Here is a 16,952-nt window from a genome sequence, read left to right on the forward strand (position 1 = left end):
GACCAGACGAGTTGCAGAATGACATCAAGGACATGACACATGAAGAAAGCAAGACGTCATTGAAAAGACAGGAAAGAAAGAAAAGACCAAGATGGATGTAAGAGGAGACTCTGAAACTTGCTCTTGAACATCGAGCAGCTAAAGCAAAAGGAAGAATTGATGAAGTAAAAGAACTGAACAGAAGATTTCAAAGGGCATCTTGAGAAGACAAAGTATTATAATGACATGTGCAATGAGCTGGAGATGGAAAACCAAAAGGGAAGAACATGCTTAGTGTTTCTCAAGCTGAAAGAACTGAAGAAAAAAATTCAAGCCTCGAGTTGCAATAGTGAAGGATTCCATGGGGAAAATATTAAATGATGCAGGAAGCATCAATGGAAGATGGAAGGAATACACAGAGTCACTATACCAAAAAGAATTAGTCGATGTTCAACCATTTCAAGAGGCTGCATATGATCAGGAACCAATGGTACTGAAGGAAGAAGGCCAAGCTGCTCTGAAGGCATTGGTGAAAAACAAGGCTCCAGGAATTGATGGAATAGCAATGAAATGTTTCAACAAACAGATGCAGCACTGGAGGTGCTCACTCGTCTATGCCAAGAAATACTGAAGACAAATTCCTGGCCCACTGACTGGAAGAGATATATATTTATGCCTATTCTCAAGAAAGATGATCCAACCAAATGTGGAAATTACAGAACTATATCGTTAATATCACACGCAAGCAAAATTTTGCTGAAGATCATTCAAAAATGGCTGCAGCAGTATATCGACAGGGAACTGCCAGAAATTCAGTCTGGTTTCAGAAGAGGATGTGGAACCAGGGATATCATTGCTGATGTCAGATGGATCCTGGCTGAATGCAGAGAATACCAGAAGGATGTTTACCTGTGTTTTATTGACTGCAAAGACATTCGACTGTGTGGATCATAACAAACCATGGATAACACTGCGAAGAATGGGAATTCCAGAACACTTAATTGTGCTCATGAGGAACCTTTACATAGATCAAGATGTAGTTGTTCGGACAGAACAAGGGGATACCGATTGGTTTAAAGTCAGGAAAGGTGTGCGTCAGGGTTGTATTCTTTTACCATACCTATTTAATCTGTATGCTGAGCAAATAATCTGAGAAGCTGGACTATATGAAGAAGAATGGGGCATCAGGATTGGAGGAAGACTCATTAACAACCTGTGTTACGCAGATGATACAACCTTGATTGCTGCAAGTGAAGAGGAATTGAAGCATTTACTAATGAAGATGAAAGACCAGAGCTTTCAGTATGGATTGCACCTCAGCATAAGGAAAACAAAAATCCTCACAACTGGACCAATGAGCAACATCATGATAAATGGAGAAAAGATTGAAGAAGTCAAGGATTTCATTTTACTTGGATCCACAATCAACAGCCATGGACGCAGCAGTCAAGAAATCAAAAGATGCATTGCATTGGGTAAATCTGCTGCAAAGGACCTCTTCTAAGTGTTGAAGAGCAAAGATGTTACCCTGAAAAACTAAGGTGCGCCTGACCCAAGCTGTGGTATTGTCAATCGCATCATAGGCATGTGAAAGCTGGACAACGAACAAGGAAGACCAAAGAAGAGTTGACGCCTTTGAATTGTTGGTGTTGGCGAAAAATTTTGAATATACCATGGACTGCCAAAAGAAGGAACAAATCTGTCTTGGAAGAAGTGCAGCCAGAATGCTCCCTAGAGGCAAGGATGGCGAGATTTATATATGACATGTTGGACATGTTGTCAGAAGGGATTAGTCCCTGGAGAAGGACATCATGCTTGGCAGAGTACAGGGTCAGCAGAAAAGAGGAAGACCCTCAACGAGGTGGATTAACACAGTGGCTGCAACAATGAGCTCAAGCATAACAACGATTATAAGGATGGCACAGGACCGGGCAGTGTGTCGTTCTGTTGTGCATAGGCTCGCAATGAGTCGGAACCAACTCGACGGTATCTAACAACAACAACAACATTACTGAAAGCTAATAGCAGTTTATACCTTAATTCCAAATTACCCATTTTAGAACATAAATGTTTGAGTTAATACACATCAAAATGTACACACAGAATTTGCTTCTTTTTTTTTTGCCTATTATTGTATCACATAGAATTACATCGTTCAGAAAATCAGCTTCTAAGCAACATACAATTCAACTTAAATCTTCAGGTAGCTTAGCATCTAATCCTCGTAACAACTATTTATGATTATATGTGTGCTTAGCAGAACATTTTTATTAATAATTTATATTACCTTAATTTCATATATAAGGAGCTGTGGTGGTGCAGTGGTTAAGCACTTGGCTGCTAACTGAAAGATCGGCTGGCTGTTTGAACTCATCAGCAGCATCTCGGGAGAAATGACCTGGCAATCTGCTCTTGTAAAGTTTACAGCCTAGAAAACACTATGGGACAGCCCTACTCTGTCGTATTGGGTTGGTATGAGTCAAAATCGACTTGATGGCACATAACAACAAGAATTTTATATATAATTTCATATATATTTATATAGATTTTAAATTCATATGTGTATGTATATACACACATAGATTCATACGTACATATATGTATGCATGTATATATACATATATATATATTTAAAAAAAAACAAACCAAACCCATTGCCATCAAGTAAATTCTGACTCATAGCAACCCTGTGAGACAGAGTAGAACTGCCCCATAGAATTTCCAAGGAGCGCCTGGTGGATTTGAACTGCCAGCCTTTTGGTTAGCAGCTGTAGCACTTAACCACTACACCACAAGGGTTTCCCACATATATATAGGAGCCCTGGTAGAGTAATTATTAAGAGGCTTGGCTGCTAAGCAAAAAGTCAGCAGTTCGAATCCACCAGACGCTTGTTGGAAACTCAGTGGGGCAGTTCTACTCCATCCTATAGGGTTGCTATGAGTCAGAATCAACTCAACGGCATGTATATACACATATATGTATGTATATTAAGGAGCCCTGGTGGCACAATGGTTAAGTGCTCGGCTGCTAACCGGAAAGCTGGCATTTTGAACCCACCCAGCAGCTCTGGAAATGGATGGCACCTGACAATAGTATATAATCCTGCCTCTGCTACTTTCTATTTCTAGACATTTTCCTCAAGTCTGTGCTTCTGTTTCTTTATCTGAAAAATTACACACAAGAATAGTAACTTTATTTATAGGACTATCCTGAGGAGTATGTGTTTATAGTTATGGTGGGTAGTTAGCGCTGATATCAGTGTTGGCTATTGCTAATACTGAATCAGAATCTACATGTCTGCATTGAACAGGGTTCCCAAATGACTTCTTTGCACACTGCAGTTGGAGAAACACTTCGCAACGTTTTCATTTATTATGTCAATTAAATGTTAGATTGTACTGTAAAGAAAAATATGAAGCACACTGTAACATTGCCTTTTATTTTGAATACTTCCTTTTTTAAAAAATGTATAAATTCCAATAACTTTCATTTATGCATTTTTTACATTTTATATGCTTGGTTTATTTACTATACCTACCATATCATACAAGTTATTATAATTTTAATCCAATAAAACATTTTCAAAGTAACTATGGTGTAGAAGGTGTATTGCTGTGAACCACTAATGCATAAAACAAATTAATCGGGTCCAATAAACATTATATTCTGAATGGTGTTCGCCAAGTACAATAAAAATTGGCCAAGGACATGGTCTTTATTTTATACAGCGAGATAAAGAGAATAAAAGAAGATTCTGTGTCTACAGCTTCCTAAACACAAAGTCAATTGAAAGGCTTCACATTTGTGTAAATCACACTCTGTACCTACAAACAGAAGTGTTTTATGAGTATATGCTGCAATTATGCAGGTTATAGCTTTGGTTACCTTGGGGCAGGGGTGAAGAAGGGCATGAAGGGCAACTTTCAGAGGGATGATTTAATACAGGAAAACTGGGAGGCTGAAGGAATAGGATTTCATCTCTGAGAAGAAAAAAAAGAAGATCTTGAATATGGATTTAAAGAAAATCAGAGTTTCCTAGCTACAGAGAGAAGGAACAGGTGTTTGAGTAGATTAAGAGAGAGTGTAGACATAGTGGCCTTTCTGTTCTGTTCCTCCTACGAGTTCAAACTGGAGCCACGGTCCTTTCCTGATCTCCGTGATAGGGCTGTTTAGATCACTCAGCCTTTGTTCACAGGGCTTAGTAGCAGAACATCAGTTTTAAGAAATACATTATTGTCACATTGTTCCTACATACACTGTATTCATTTAAGTGACTAAAAATATATGTAATTAGTAGAGTATAAGCAATTGTTTTTAAAAGTGTGGTTATTTTTAAAGTTATAGAAAACCATAATCATTTGGAATATATGCACATAATCAATAATTTGAAAAAGTAACAAAAGGTTTCTCTGTTCTAGGTTTATGCGATCAATAGTGCTGGAGCAGGACCAAAGGTTCAGATGAGAATCACCATGGATATTAAAGGTACACATGAAATGCGGTTGTCTTAATCAAATAGTAATTATGATTTGAGTTGCACATAAGCATTAAGGGTGTTGACAAGCTTTTGAAATGATGCATATTCATATAATGAATATATATTAAGTAAGAATGCCTATGCTTATTAAAGCTACAATTTAAATGTCTGAATAATGATGCAAATTATCATGTTAAAAAAAGAGAACACCCACCTGCTATGTATCTCGTAATTCTTTTCCTCTAAATGTAAACTTTTCTGAAGGAGATTTTATAATCTGTTATTTTAAGTTTTTTAATTTTTATTGAAAAGAAAACTTATTATTTAAATCGCCTATGACGAGATTTGATTAATTCTAATTAGATTCCTTGACTCTATCTTAGAAGTCAGATTCTTTTCAGTTCATCAAATTGTGTTTACTGAATTCCTATCATATATTTAATGTTATGATTCTGACTATATAGTAAATCTATCAAATTCATCATTATTACAAGTATTTTTAGTAGAAAATAAAAGTAAAATTCAGACTTTCCCCTACCCCTGCAAAAAAAACAAAAAAAAAAATAAAAGAGTAAGAGAGATTTAAGTCTATCCAGCCTTTCAAAGTGCTTTCTCTTCCTGAGACAGAAAATAAGCAAATGATTATGCCATCTTTCTAAAATGGGCCATAAAACCACAGTGGGGGGGGAAGGAAGTGTATGGACTTTTAGTAAAATTCCACTGAATGCTTCTCTTTCGAGAATAAAAAATAAGTTTTCTCAGTCCTTGGTAAAGATAGCAGAGCATAGGGATTAAATTACCAGGTTTAGGCTGGCTTTAGGGTTAACCTTCCTGAGATTGAATCCTGGATCAGCCACTTGATATCTGTTTGACTTTGGGCAAGTTTCTCAACCTCTCTAAGCCTGTAAAATGGAGATAACACCAGTTCCTATCTCACAAGTTTTTATGAGGATTTAAAGACATAATCTTTGAAAAACCCTTAGAACAGAACCTGGAAGCTAATACTATTAAGAATGAGAAATACTCACTGTAAGATGACGCTGATGAATTTTATATTGTCATCAGTGGATAGCTGATATAATTGTAGTGCTACAGAACTATGCTATTTATAAGTGTTAATTTTTTCTGTTTTAATGAATAAATTACGTACTTTTTAATGTATGGAAACCCTGGTGGCGTAGTGGTTCAGAGCTACAGCTCGCTGCTAGCCAAAAGGTCAACAGTTCGAATCCATCAGGTACTCCTTGAAAACCCTATGGAGCAGTTCTACTTTGTCCTATAGTGTCGCTATGAGTTGGAATGGACTCGACGGCAACAGGTTTGGTTTTTTTGGTGATTTTAATGTATAAATACGTAAAGTCTTCAAAAATCAGTTATTTTACAAAATGACCTTATTAGAAGAGCTTTGTTATTTTTCTTTGTTACTCAGGGACAGACATGTAGGTATGCAAGTAGCAGTAAATGCATTATATTTAGTAGTAAAATTCCCTGTTTCAAGTGCTTTTCTCATCCCCAGGTAAAGATAATCACTTCTGACCTCCCTCCCTTGGGTAGGGCAGGTAGATTCATGATCAGTCATTGAGAGATGATGTATGAACACTGGTAGCAGTGCTGGGGTCCTAGAGAATTTCATTTTTTTCTAGTAATATGCATGATTTTATTAGTGGCATGGAGTATTGAATTCACAGTAACCAAAAAAGCAAACAAACTCATTGCCATTGAGTCAATTCCGACTCATAGCGACCCTATAGGATAGAGTAGAGCTGCACCATAGGATTTGCAAGAAGCAGCTGGTGGATTTGAACTGCCAATCTTTTGGTTAACAGCCGTAGCACTTAACCACTGTGCCACCAGGGCTCTGAATGCATAGAAGTCTTGTTAAATCTGCATTTAATAGATAATTCAAGATGGATGGCAATGCTCAGTGCTGGATCCTTCTAGTAGGCATCCTTTGCTTGGGACCTCCCCAGTGGCCTGGTCCAGAGTTTCTCAGACTACCCTGAAATCTGAAGCTGTTCCTACTGAATCTCCTTCCTTCTCCTCTTTCACAGGTCTCAGGCCTGCATTGTGGTCTGAGACTCTGCCCACCTACCCCTGCTCCCTCTGCCTTTATTCTTCACAGGCGTTTCCCTGAGTAAACCTCTCACACATCTAATTTCATCATAGCCTTTACTTCTCAGAGGACTCAAACTGAGGCATCAAGTAGGAAGTCTGAGTTTGAATCTGAAGCTCAAAAGAATGGAGTGAGCTAAAGTGTCAAGTCAAGAAAATTTGATTTAAATCTTGATATTCCCTTTTGATAAGTGTGTGACAAAGGCCCATTTTCTCCTCTATAAAATGGAGATAATAATGCTAATCTTGTGGAATTATTTAGAGGATTTTAGAAAAATATTTTATAAATATGGAAATTGAAAAATTTGGTTAAGTAATCTACCAGTGCTCAAAAAGCTAGAATAAACAACTATAAGGTAAAATGAAGCTTTTACAAAACATTGGTTTTGGAGAAACTTTTATGTGTTGATGATAAAATGTGAATTATCATAGCACTTTCAGAAACCATTCTAGCAGTATCTATTGACATTAAAAACACATACATCCTTTGTCCCAGAAGCTCTGCTCTTGAGAATCTATTTCACTTGTGGGGCAAGGGGGCGGAGGAGGATCAGTAAATAAGGCAAAATGTGCAAGGTGATTACCGTAGCAAATGTTCAAAAACTTGAGAAAAAGTGAATTCCCATCACTAGAGGAATAACTGACTAAATTATTTAGCACCATAATTTATAATATAATCATTAAGAAGAATGGATTAACACTGTACCTGATGAGTTGGAAAGACTTAAACAAATTATATTTAAGTGGGAAAAGCAAGATATAGGGTAATTATGTATAATATAGCCCCATTAAAAAATTAAACAGTGATGAGTCCATTATTTATGTGCCTGTATATGATTATGGAGAAATATATGGGAGGATGACCTCCAGATGTTTGTCATAGACTAACTCTGGGAGGGGATAGATGTTCATTTTGGTGTTAGTATAACTAGAATGGTAATTGGTAAGTTAGCCAAAGGAAGTGAAAGAAAAAAAAGAACTATACTAAATTATTGGTTTCATGAAATCATATTCACACATTTGTGAAAATTACGTGCCAGTGAGACCATGTATAATTTGAATTTTTTTTAATACGTGAAGGTGAGTCGTATGTCTGAGAATCACACGTGGCCCCATTATCTCAGACAAGTCTCTAATATGTAATTACGCCATTACCCAGTAAAAAAACCATTAGGAGATAATAATTGCTAAATGTATGTTGTATCAAAACAAAACTCTACTTAATTTGATATTTGTGTTTGCCATTACTTTATTTGCAAATTACCTTTTTTTTCTCTTCAGAAACTAAAAACTATAGCAAATATATATTTTTTCTTTTCTTACAGCTCCAGCACGACCAAAAACTAAACCAACCCCTATTTATGATGCCACTGGAAAACTGCTTGTTACTTCAACAACAATTACAATCAGAATGCCAGTATGTTACTATAATGATGATCATGGACCAATCAAAAACGTACAAGTATTAGTGGCAGAAACAGGAGGTATTATCAAATGTCAGCTTACTTTGTGAAATTGTGTAGTGTGAATTGCTGAATGCTTAAGAAATTTTAGTTCAAAATTAGTAACGTGAGGTTGATTCTCAATTTATCTCACAATTCTTGAGCTTAGTAGGTTGTCAACATTATCATTAATTATACTAATAATTTATTTATGCCTAAAATATTTCACCATGTAAGATAATAAAGAAAACCAAACCAGTTGCCATTGAGTCATTTCCCACTCATGGAGACCCTATGTGTGTTAAAATACAATTGCACTCCATAGGCTTTTCAATGGTTAATTTTTTGGAAGTAGATTGCTGGGCCTTTCTTCTGAGGCACCTCTGAGTGGACTCAAGCCACCAATCTTTTGGTTAGCAGCCGAGTACTTAACCATTTCTACCACACAGGGACTCCAACATATAAGATAAAGAGTAGTTAAAGTACGTGATTTATATATTCCATATGCTAGTAGATTGTTTCGATTTTGGCAAAATGGAGTCTTGATAGCTTATTTGGAGGTATTAGCAAGAGAGTTACTCTTTGAATGAGGGGTGTTCCCCCTCTACCTGAGAAAGTCATTCTCCACAACAATGCCTATAGATTCATGAGTGATGGAGTTACCTGCGTATCTAGCTAGATCAACTGAATCATCCAAGGTGGTTCATAAAGTGACAGATGTTTTATCCAGATTTCCCTCATGCAGTTATAGAAACACTCTTTATAAATGTAAAAATACATTCATATATTATTTGTAATCATTATTCTCTTATTTTCTGAAAATAGCTCAGCATGATGGAAATGTAACTAAGTGGTATGATGCATATTTTAATAAACCAAGGCCATATTTTACAAATGAAGGCTTTCCTAACCCTCCATGTACAGAAGGAAAGACAAAGTTCAGTGGCAATGAAGAAATCTATGTCATTGGTTCTGATAATGCATGTATGATTCCTGGCAATGAAGACAAAACTTGCAATGGCCCTCTGAAACCAAAGAAGCAATACTTGTAAGTGTACCTTATGCTTACCATGAATAGTGTTATCAAGCTAGTTAACCCATCTTTCATTCATCCATCCAACTGCTCCTTTCTCCTTCCAGTAAGTGCTGGGCATCCAACATTTAACATGATCTTTTTCAGGCATTAGGAACATAAAAATAAACAAGAAATATCAGTTCAATTTCCTCTTAAGGTATTAGGAATGTCAACAAGAAATTTCAGTTAAAAACTAGTAATATAGGTTGATTCCCAATTTTCACACAATTCTTGAGCTTAGTAGATTGTCAACATTATCATTAATTATAGCAATAATTTATTTATGCCTAAAATATTTCACCATATAAGGTGATAAAAGAAATTTGGTTCACATTGCCTTTACATTCCATAAAAATTTTCGTATAAGGGAATTAGGCAAAATTTTAAAAATAATTATAATCTGATGTGGCAACATAGGACAGGTGGAAAATATGCCACCGGAACACATAGATAACCAAAAACCAAACCCAGTGCCGTTTAGTCGATTCCGACTCATAGCCACCCTATAGGACAGAGTAGAACTGCCCCATAGAGTTTCCAAGGAGCACCTGGCAAATCTGAACTGCCAACCCTCTGGTTAGCAGCGGTAGCACTTAACCACTATGCCACCCGGGTTTCCAAACACATAGGTAAAATAAAAAATAAAAATTAACTATGAACAGGTAGAAGGGTTTAATTCCTCCTCTAGAAGGTAATGTGACTAATTTGTAATATTTTGTGTTTTCTACTCATTATTTTGCCATGCATGAGGATGTATAGGATTTTAGAAACACTACCCTATTCTTGTAATTATCTGAGACATAGCAATAGTTACCTGTTCTTTCTACCATCAAACATCTGAATGAGTGATAGAAATCTTACTACTTACTTTAATATTTCACATTTTATAGACCCTAGTAATCTAATATCATATTAAAAATCAATGTTGAAACTGTTGAATTGGTGTATATTTTGCTGTGTATATTCTCAAAAATAAAATTGTGTTAAAAAACATTGACTTCATTAATTTTTTTGATATATTTGTTATTTTCTTCTGTTGATTTGACTATTCTGTGTCATAAGACTACAAAATATTTTAACCTTATTTGATTTTTAATATATAATTTTTATTGCTACATTTGAAAAATGCAGAAGCTTTCACCTATGCCTGCTAGTTAAAACATTATTAAATTCTTTATTGACATCATAGGCTGGGTTACCATTAGAAAAATAAGATCGATAAGTTAATCAAAAAATGAATTCTATCATATATTATTAAATTTAATTACTTTAATGCAAATTCTAGATTATTTTCTGACTTTTAATCATTACACATATGACAGTTATAAAAAAGGTACACACAAATTTTAATACTTACTCAAGTTATTGTTTATTGTGCATATTTGTTTTCATAACAGACTTAATATGATCAATAAAATAATAATTTGAGAGTACATTATGCACTACAATTTATTAATGTGCATTGGCTTATATTCTTAAATGCCTGTGTCTGTTGTTTAAATGAGGCCAATTTAAGTTGTCAATGAGAATGTTAGAATCACCACATGATTTGTAAAATTGACTCTCTTCTGTACCCTTTTTCTATTTCAAATGTCATAAAAACACATAAAGGTGGGAATAAAGCTCTACACACACACAAATAAGAAATGTCGTTCTTAATTTATTTACATGTGAACAAGATGTGTTCTATATGACCATTTCTAAATTTGGTTCACTGATATCTTCAAAAGAGATTGAGGTACAACAGTTATTATGCCTTATATTTGCAGAGTATGTTATTGCAACACACTTTCACACAGACATTAAATCATTTTATCCAAGCAAATTTATAAGGGAGATGTTACAATACTTTTAAACTGCTAACCGTCCATGAGTTTGGACAGTTTTTAAAACAGTCTTAAATTTTTAGAAAAGTTTTAGGTTTATGGAGAAAATGTACAGAAAGAACAAAAGGTTCCCCTACCCCCCACTTGCCCCTGAGCACTGTTTCCCCTCTTATTAACATCTTGCATTCCTATGGTATATTTTCTTACAACTGATGAACCAATATTGTTATGCTATTATTAACTGAAGTCCATAGTTTACTTTAAGGTTCACGCTTTGTACTGTACAGTTCTATGGATTTTGATAAATGTCTAATGTCATGTGTCCAACATTATGATGTCATACAGAATAGTTTCACTGCCATAAAAAATGCCCCGTGCTCCACCTATTCACCCCTTCCTCCTCCTTGTGAACCCCTGGTAACTGCTTATTTTTTCACTGTCTCTATTGTTTTCTTTCTCAGAATTTCATAGAGTTACAATCATACAGTATGTAGCTTTTTCAGACTGGATTTTTTTCACTTAGAAATAAGCATTTAAAATCAATGCTATGCCTTTTTCATAGCTTGGTAGCTTATTTCTTTTTGTTGCTCAGTAACACTCCATTGTATGGATGTACCATAGTTTGCTTCTCTCTTCTCATGTTGAAGGACATCTTAATTTCCTCCAATCCTCGACAGTTGTGAATAAAACTGATGTAAACATTCATGTGCAGGCTTTTATGTGGACATCTGTTTTCAACTAATTTGGCTAACTATCTAGGAGCACCATTGCTGAATCATATGGTAATCCTACATTTAACTTTGTAAGAAACTACCAGAGCATCTTTTGAAGTGGCTGTACCATTTTGCATTCCCACCAGCAATGAGTAAGAGTTCCTGTTGCTGCACGTTTTTACCAGCATTTGATGCTGTTAATGTCTTGGATTTTAGCCAGTCTGATAGGTGTGTTGTGATATCTCACAGTTGTTTTCATTTGTAATTCCTTAATGACATCTGAGGTTGAGCATCTGTTCATATGCTTATTTGTCATCTCTATATCTTCTTCAGTGAGATATCTATGCAGTCTTCTTCGGTGAGGTATCTATGCAGATTTTTTGCTCGTTTTGTAATTGGGTTACTAGTTTTCATACTGTTGAGTTTTAACAGTCCTTTGTATATTTTGGATACAGTTCCTTTATCGGAGATGTGTTTTGCAAGTATTTTCTATCAGTATGTGGCTTGTCTTTTTATTCTCTTCACAGTGTCTTTTACAGACCAGAAATGTTAATTTAATGAAGCCCAATTTAGCTTATTTTTTCTTTTATAAATTGTGATTTTCATGTCGTACCTAAAAAGTCATCGCCAAACCCAAAGTTACTTAGATCTTCTCCTGTGTTATCTTCTGAAAGTTACATAGCTTGTGTTTGACATTTAGTTCCGATCAATTTTTAGTTAATTTTTGTTAAAGATAAAAGTTCTGTATCTTAGATTCATTTTTTTTTTTTAATGTGAATATCCAGTTGTTCTAATATTTGTTGAAAAGGGTATCCTTTTTCCATTGAATTGCCCTGGCTCCTTTGTCAAAGATCAGTTGACTATATTCTTGTGTGTCTATTCCGGGCTCTCTACTCTGTTATGTAAATTTTGTCAAATTTTTTTGTCATTGCCCCATCAAATTGAGGAGGTTTATTTGCAGGATAATTACTCATCTCATGTAGAGATATACATTTGTCATGAAAGTGATCTAATTCAAAGTTACCATTTTATAAATTCATTTCCTCTTGAACAAAAAGTACTTTTCATAATTATTTGTTAAATTATTCATAGAAAAAAGTCATATAGCATGCAAATTGTTGGGTTTTAATTTTCTTTATTTTACAGGTTTAAATTTCGAGCCACAAATGTCATGGGACAATTTACTGACTCTGATTACTCTGATCCTGTGAAGACTTTAGGTAAGACATATTAGTGGTTTAATTTAATTTAGAATCTCAAAATGTTAACTGTAGTCAGAACATTTATTATTAAACGTATTAATCCATGTCTGAAGGTTCTCAAGTACAAATTCATTTCAAAGTTATTTGGCCTGACTATGGAAAAACTAGTATTTGTAATATTTTTTTAAAAGATGGGTGTCTTTTCCATTCAAATCTGAACACAGATTTTTTCATGGTATTGGTTTTGTGCTGATATGTACTAACATTAAAATAAATATTTGTTTGCCTGCTTTAATATGGAATCTTAAATGTGAAACATTTTTATCTGAAAAAAGGAGTAAAAGTCTTTGCTGTTGTTGTTGTTAGGTGCCATCGAGTTGTTTCCGACTCATAGCGACCCTATGTACAATGGAATGAAACACTGCCCAGTCCTGCGCCATTCTCATGATCGTTGTTTTGCTTGAGCCCATGTTGCAGCCAGTGTCAATCCACCTCATTGAGGGTCTTCCTCTTTCTTGTTGAGCCTCTACTTTACCAAGCATGATGTCCTTCTCCAGGAGCTGATCTCTCCTGACAACATGTCCAAAGTATGCAAGAAGTAGTCTCGCCACCCTTGCTTCTAAGGAGCATTCTGGCTGTTTTTCTTCCAAGACAGATTTGTTCCTTCTTTTGGCAGTCCATATTCTTCACCAACACCACAATTCAAAGGCGTCAGTTCTTCCTTGGTCTTCCTTATTCATTGTCCAGCTTTCACATCCATATGAGGCGATTGAAAATACCATGGCTTGGGTCATTCACTCCTTAGCCTTCTAGGTGACATCTTTGCTTTTTAACACTTTAAAGAGGTCTTTTACAGCAGATTTGCCCAATGTGATGTGTCATTTGATTTCTTGAGTGCTGCTTCCATGGGTGTTGATTATGAATCCAAGTAAAGAAATCCTTGACAACGTCAGTATTTTCTCCATTTATCAAGATGTTGCTTATTGGTCCAGTTGTGAGAATTTTTGTTTTCTTTATGTTGTGGTGTAAAAAAAGAAAAAGTCTTAGCGACATTAAAGTCTTAGGGTGATTTCCCCAAAATAATCCTGAAAACTAGAAGCTGAGTAATCTTCTTTAATGTAGTTTTCTTTCTAATCAACTCTTTCGTGAACTTTAATTTTACCCATCCCATCAGGCCTGAATAGAATAAAAATACAATTTAGTCATGTGCATGTGTATTTCACCATCATGATCATATTATCATCAACATATCTAACATTAAATAATCTGTGCCAGGAATATTTCTAGGCTCCTTGCATGCATTAACTGATGAACTCTTAACAACTATCCTTTAAGTTAGGTCACTGGTCTCAACTGGGTGATTTTATCCCCCAGAGGCATTTGGCAATGTCTGAGGCCATTTTTCCTTGTCACAACTGTGGTCAGGGAGGTTTCTGCTGGTATCTAGAGGGCAGGGGCCAAGAATGATGCTGACTATTCACAGTCATATTCACTGCCTTTATAGGCTACATACTGCATGAGGACAAATATCATTGTGAGGCACAACAGTAATTACAAACCTTCTCTCAGCAGTTCCATACATTGGTACAAACCTACGATGCAATGGACAACCACCACAGCAAAGAATTTTCTAGCCCAAAATGTCAGTAGTGCTGAGGTTGAGAAACCTTGCATTAGGTGATGATATTAGCTCCATTTTACAGATGAGGAAACCAACATACAAACTGCTGAAATAACTAAGAGACTGGGCCAGGATTCTACACAGGATTCCAGAAACACTGCAATCTAAATACAGGCTTTAGGCCTGGATTCAAATCCTGCCTCTGCCTCTTGAGAAAGTAATTCAATTCCTACAAACCTCTGTTTTCTTATTTGGAAATTTTGATGATAGTATCTATTTTAAAGGGTAGCTGAAAAGTTTAAATAAAATAACGTTTATTTATATTTAATGATTAGTAAAAATTTCAATGTTTGATAGCTTCTTTTTAGATAGATTGTAATGTTTTAAAAATATTTTATTTACTTAGGAGAAATTATTTCCCTAGGATTTTATGGAGTAAATCACAACTTCCTATTTCCCCTGTACTAAATCCTCAAAACCTACAATTTACTCATCTGCAGTACCTTTGAAAAGGAAACATATGGACAGCGTATCTCTGGGAAGCCACCTGAGAATGTGAGAAATCTCTGTGTTATTCAGATCCGTAGACTATCTTGAACACTGTAAATTTCAGGGTTAGTTGTGGCTTGAAGAGGATAGATTGTTTTCTCTTTTCCAATAAGAAATTCTTGTCAGGTTGTGAAAATATTAATCGTTCAAAATATCAACCTCTGCAACATTTATTTATTGAAGGCAACTATGTACTTAAAAGAAATGAAATTGGGGCACTTAGTTTGCCACATAGATGTTTATGGAGGAATAACATATAAACTGCTTTGGCTAAACCATTTAATTCCATAACAGTTGTTGGCTTGATTAATTTTACCCAATAAATTAATCATTTTATAAATGGCTGATCAGACTTCTGGTTTTGAAATTATATAGAGGGTTGTCTCCATTGATAAATGAGTCCATCACAGCACAGTAAATGTCTTCTTATCATGAACATAATTTCCTATAGGTTATGTTGTTGTTAGGTGCCACTGAGTTGGTTCTGACTCGTAGTGATCTTATGTGTAACAATGAAACGCTGCCAGGTCCTGCGCCATCCTCACAGTCGTTACTGTTTGAGCCATTGTTGCAGCCACTGTGTTAATCCATTTCCTGAGGGCCATCTATTCTTTGCTGACCCTTTACTTTACCAAGCCTGATGTCCTTCTCCAGGAACTGGTTCCTCCTGATAACATGTCCAAAGTACGTGAGATGATGTCTCACCATCCTCCCTTCTAAGGAGCATTCTGGCTGTACTTCTTCCAAGACAGATTTGTTCGTTCTTCTAGCAGTACATGGTATATTCAGTATTCTTTGCCTATACCATAATTCGAATACATCAATTCTTCTTTTGTCTTCCTTATTCATTGTCTAGCTTTCATATGCATATGAGGCAAATGATATACCATGGCTTGTATCAGGCACACCTTAGTCCTCAAAGTGACATCTTTGCTTTTTAAAACTTTCAAGAGGTCTTTTGCAGCAGATTTGCCCAATGCAGTACGTTGTTTGATATCGTGACTGCTGCTTCCATTGGGCGTTGATTGTGGATCCAAGTAAAATGAAATACCTGACAACTTCAGTATTTTCTCTGTTTATCATGATGTTGCTTATTGGTCCATTTGTGAGGATTTTTGTTTTCTTTATGTTGAGGTGTAAGACATACTGAAGGCTATAGTTTTTGATCTTCACCAGTAAGTGCTTCAAGTCCTCTTCACTTTCAGTAAGCAAAGTTGTGTCATCTGCATATTGCAATGAATTTTCCTCCAATACTGAAGCCACATTCTTCTTCATGTGTCCAGCTTCTCAGATTGTTTGCTCAGAATACAGATTGAATAAGTGTGGTGAAAGGATACAACCCTGAGTCACATCTTTCCTGATTTTAAACCATGCAGTATCCTCTTGTTCTGTTCCAACAACTGCCTCTTGGTCTGTGTATAGCTTCTGCATGAGCACTGTCAATTGAGCACAGTTAAATTTCTGGAACCTCTAGTTTATAGAATTCAGAAGTCATTGCTGTAGCTAATCCTGGTACGCTCACTGATGGAACATAGGAGACGTTATAGACAGGGCAGATAGCTCAGGGGAAATATAGCTTGTAAGAGCAGTGTTTTAGAAAGAGATATTGTTATTGTGTTGTATGTTATGTCCCTCCCGAGTGGACAAACAGTGGGAATTTTCTAGCTCTTCCAACAAAATATATTGAATAACTTCTAAATAAATAATTTGTAAATGAATTAAAATCAACCACTGTCTGCAAATACACGGTGCAGGCTTTCTTTGTTAAGTCTTTGGGAAATAAAACAAAATCTGGAATACTTAATAATGAAGGAAATATCACTCTGTATTTAAGCACATTGTATTTTTCATATTTTGATCTTTCTAGTCATTATATCTTCATTTAGTAGCAAAGAATTCCATGCCTGAATTACATGAGGTAGGAAGGACATGAAATTAAGAAGAGGAGCAACCTT

General features: G+C 35.5%; 1 protein-coding gene across 1 annotated transcript in view; it reads left to right on the plus strand.

Annotated features, from left to right (window-relative positions):
* The window catches only part of PTPRQ (protein tyrosine phosphatase receptor type Q), a 253,498-nt gene that overhangs the window by 172,936 nt on the left and 63,610 nt on the right, over positions 1 to 16,952 (plus strand). Inside the window, 4 exon segments of the mRNA XM_049881583.1 lie at positions 4,399 to 4,465; positions 7,895 to 8,053; positions 8,837 to 9,059; positions 12,772 to 12,845. Of these exon segments, the coding sequence (XP_049737540.1) occupies positions 4,399 to 4,465; positions 7,895 to 8,053; positions 8,837 to 9,059; positions 12,772 to 12,845 (523 nt within the window).

The sequence above is a fragment of the Elephas maximus genome, chromosome 4 (genome assembly GCF_024166365.1).
Source record: "Elephas maximus indicus isolate mEleMax1 chromosome 4, mEleMax1 primary haplotype, whole genome shotgun sequence".
Lineage (NCBI taxonomy): Eukaryota > Metazoa > Chordata > Mammalia > Proboscidea > Elephantidae > Elephas > Elephas maximus.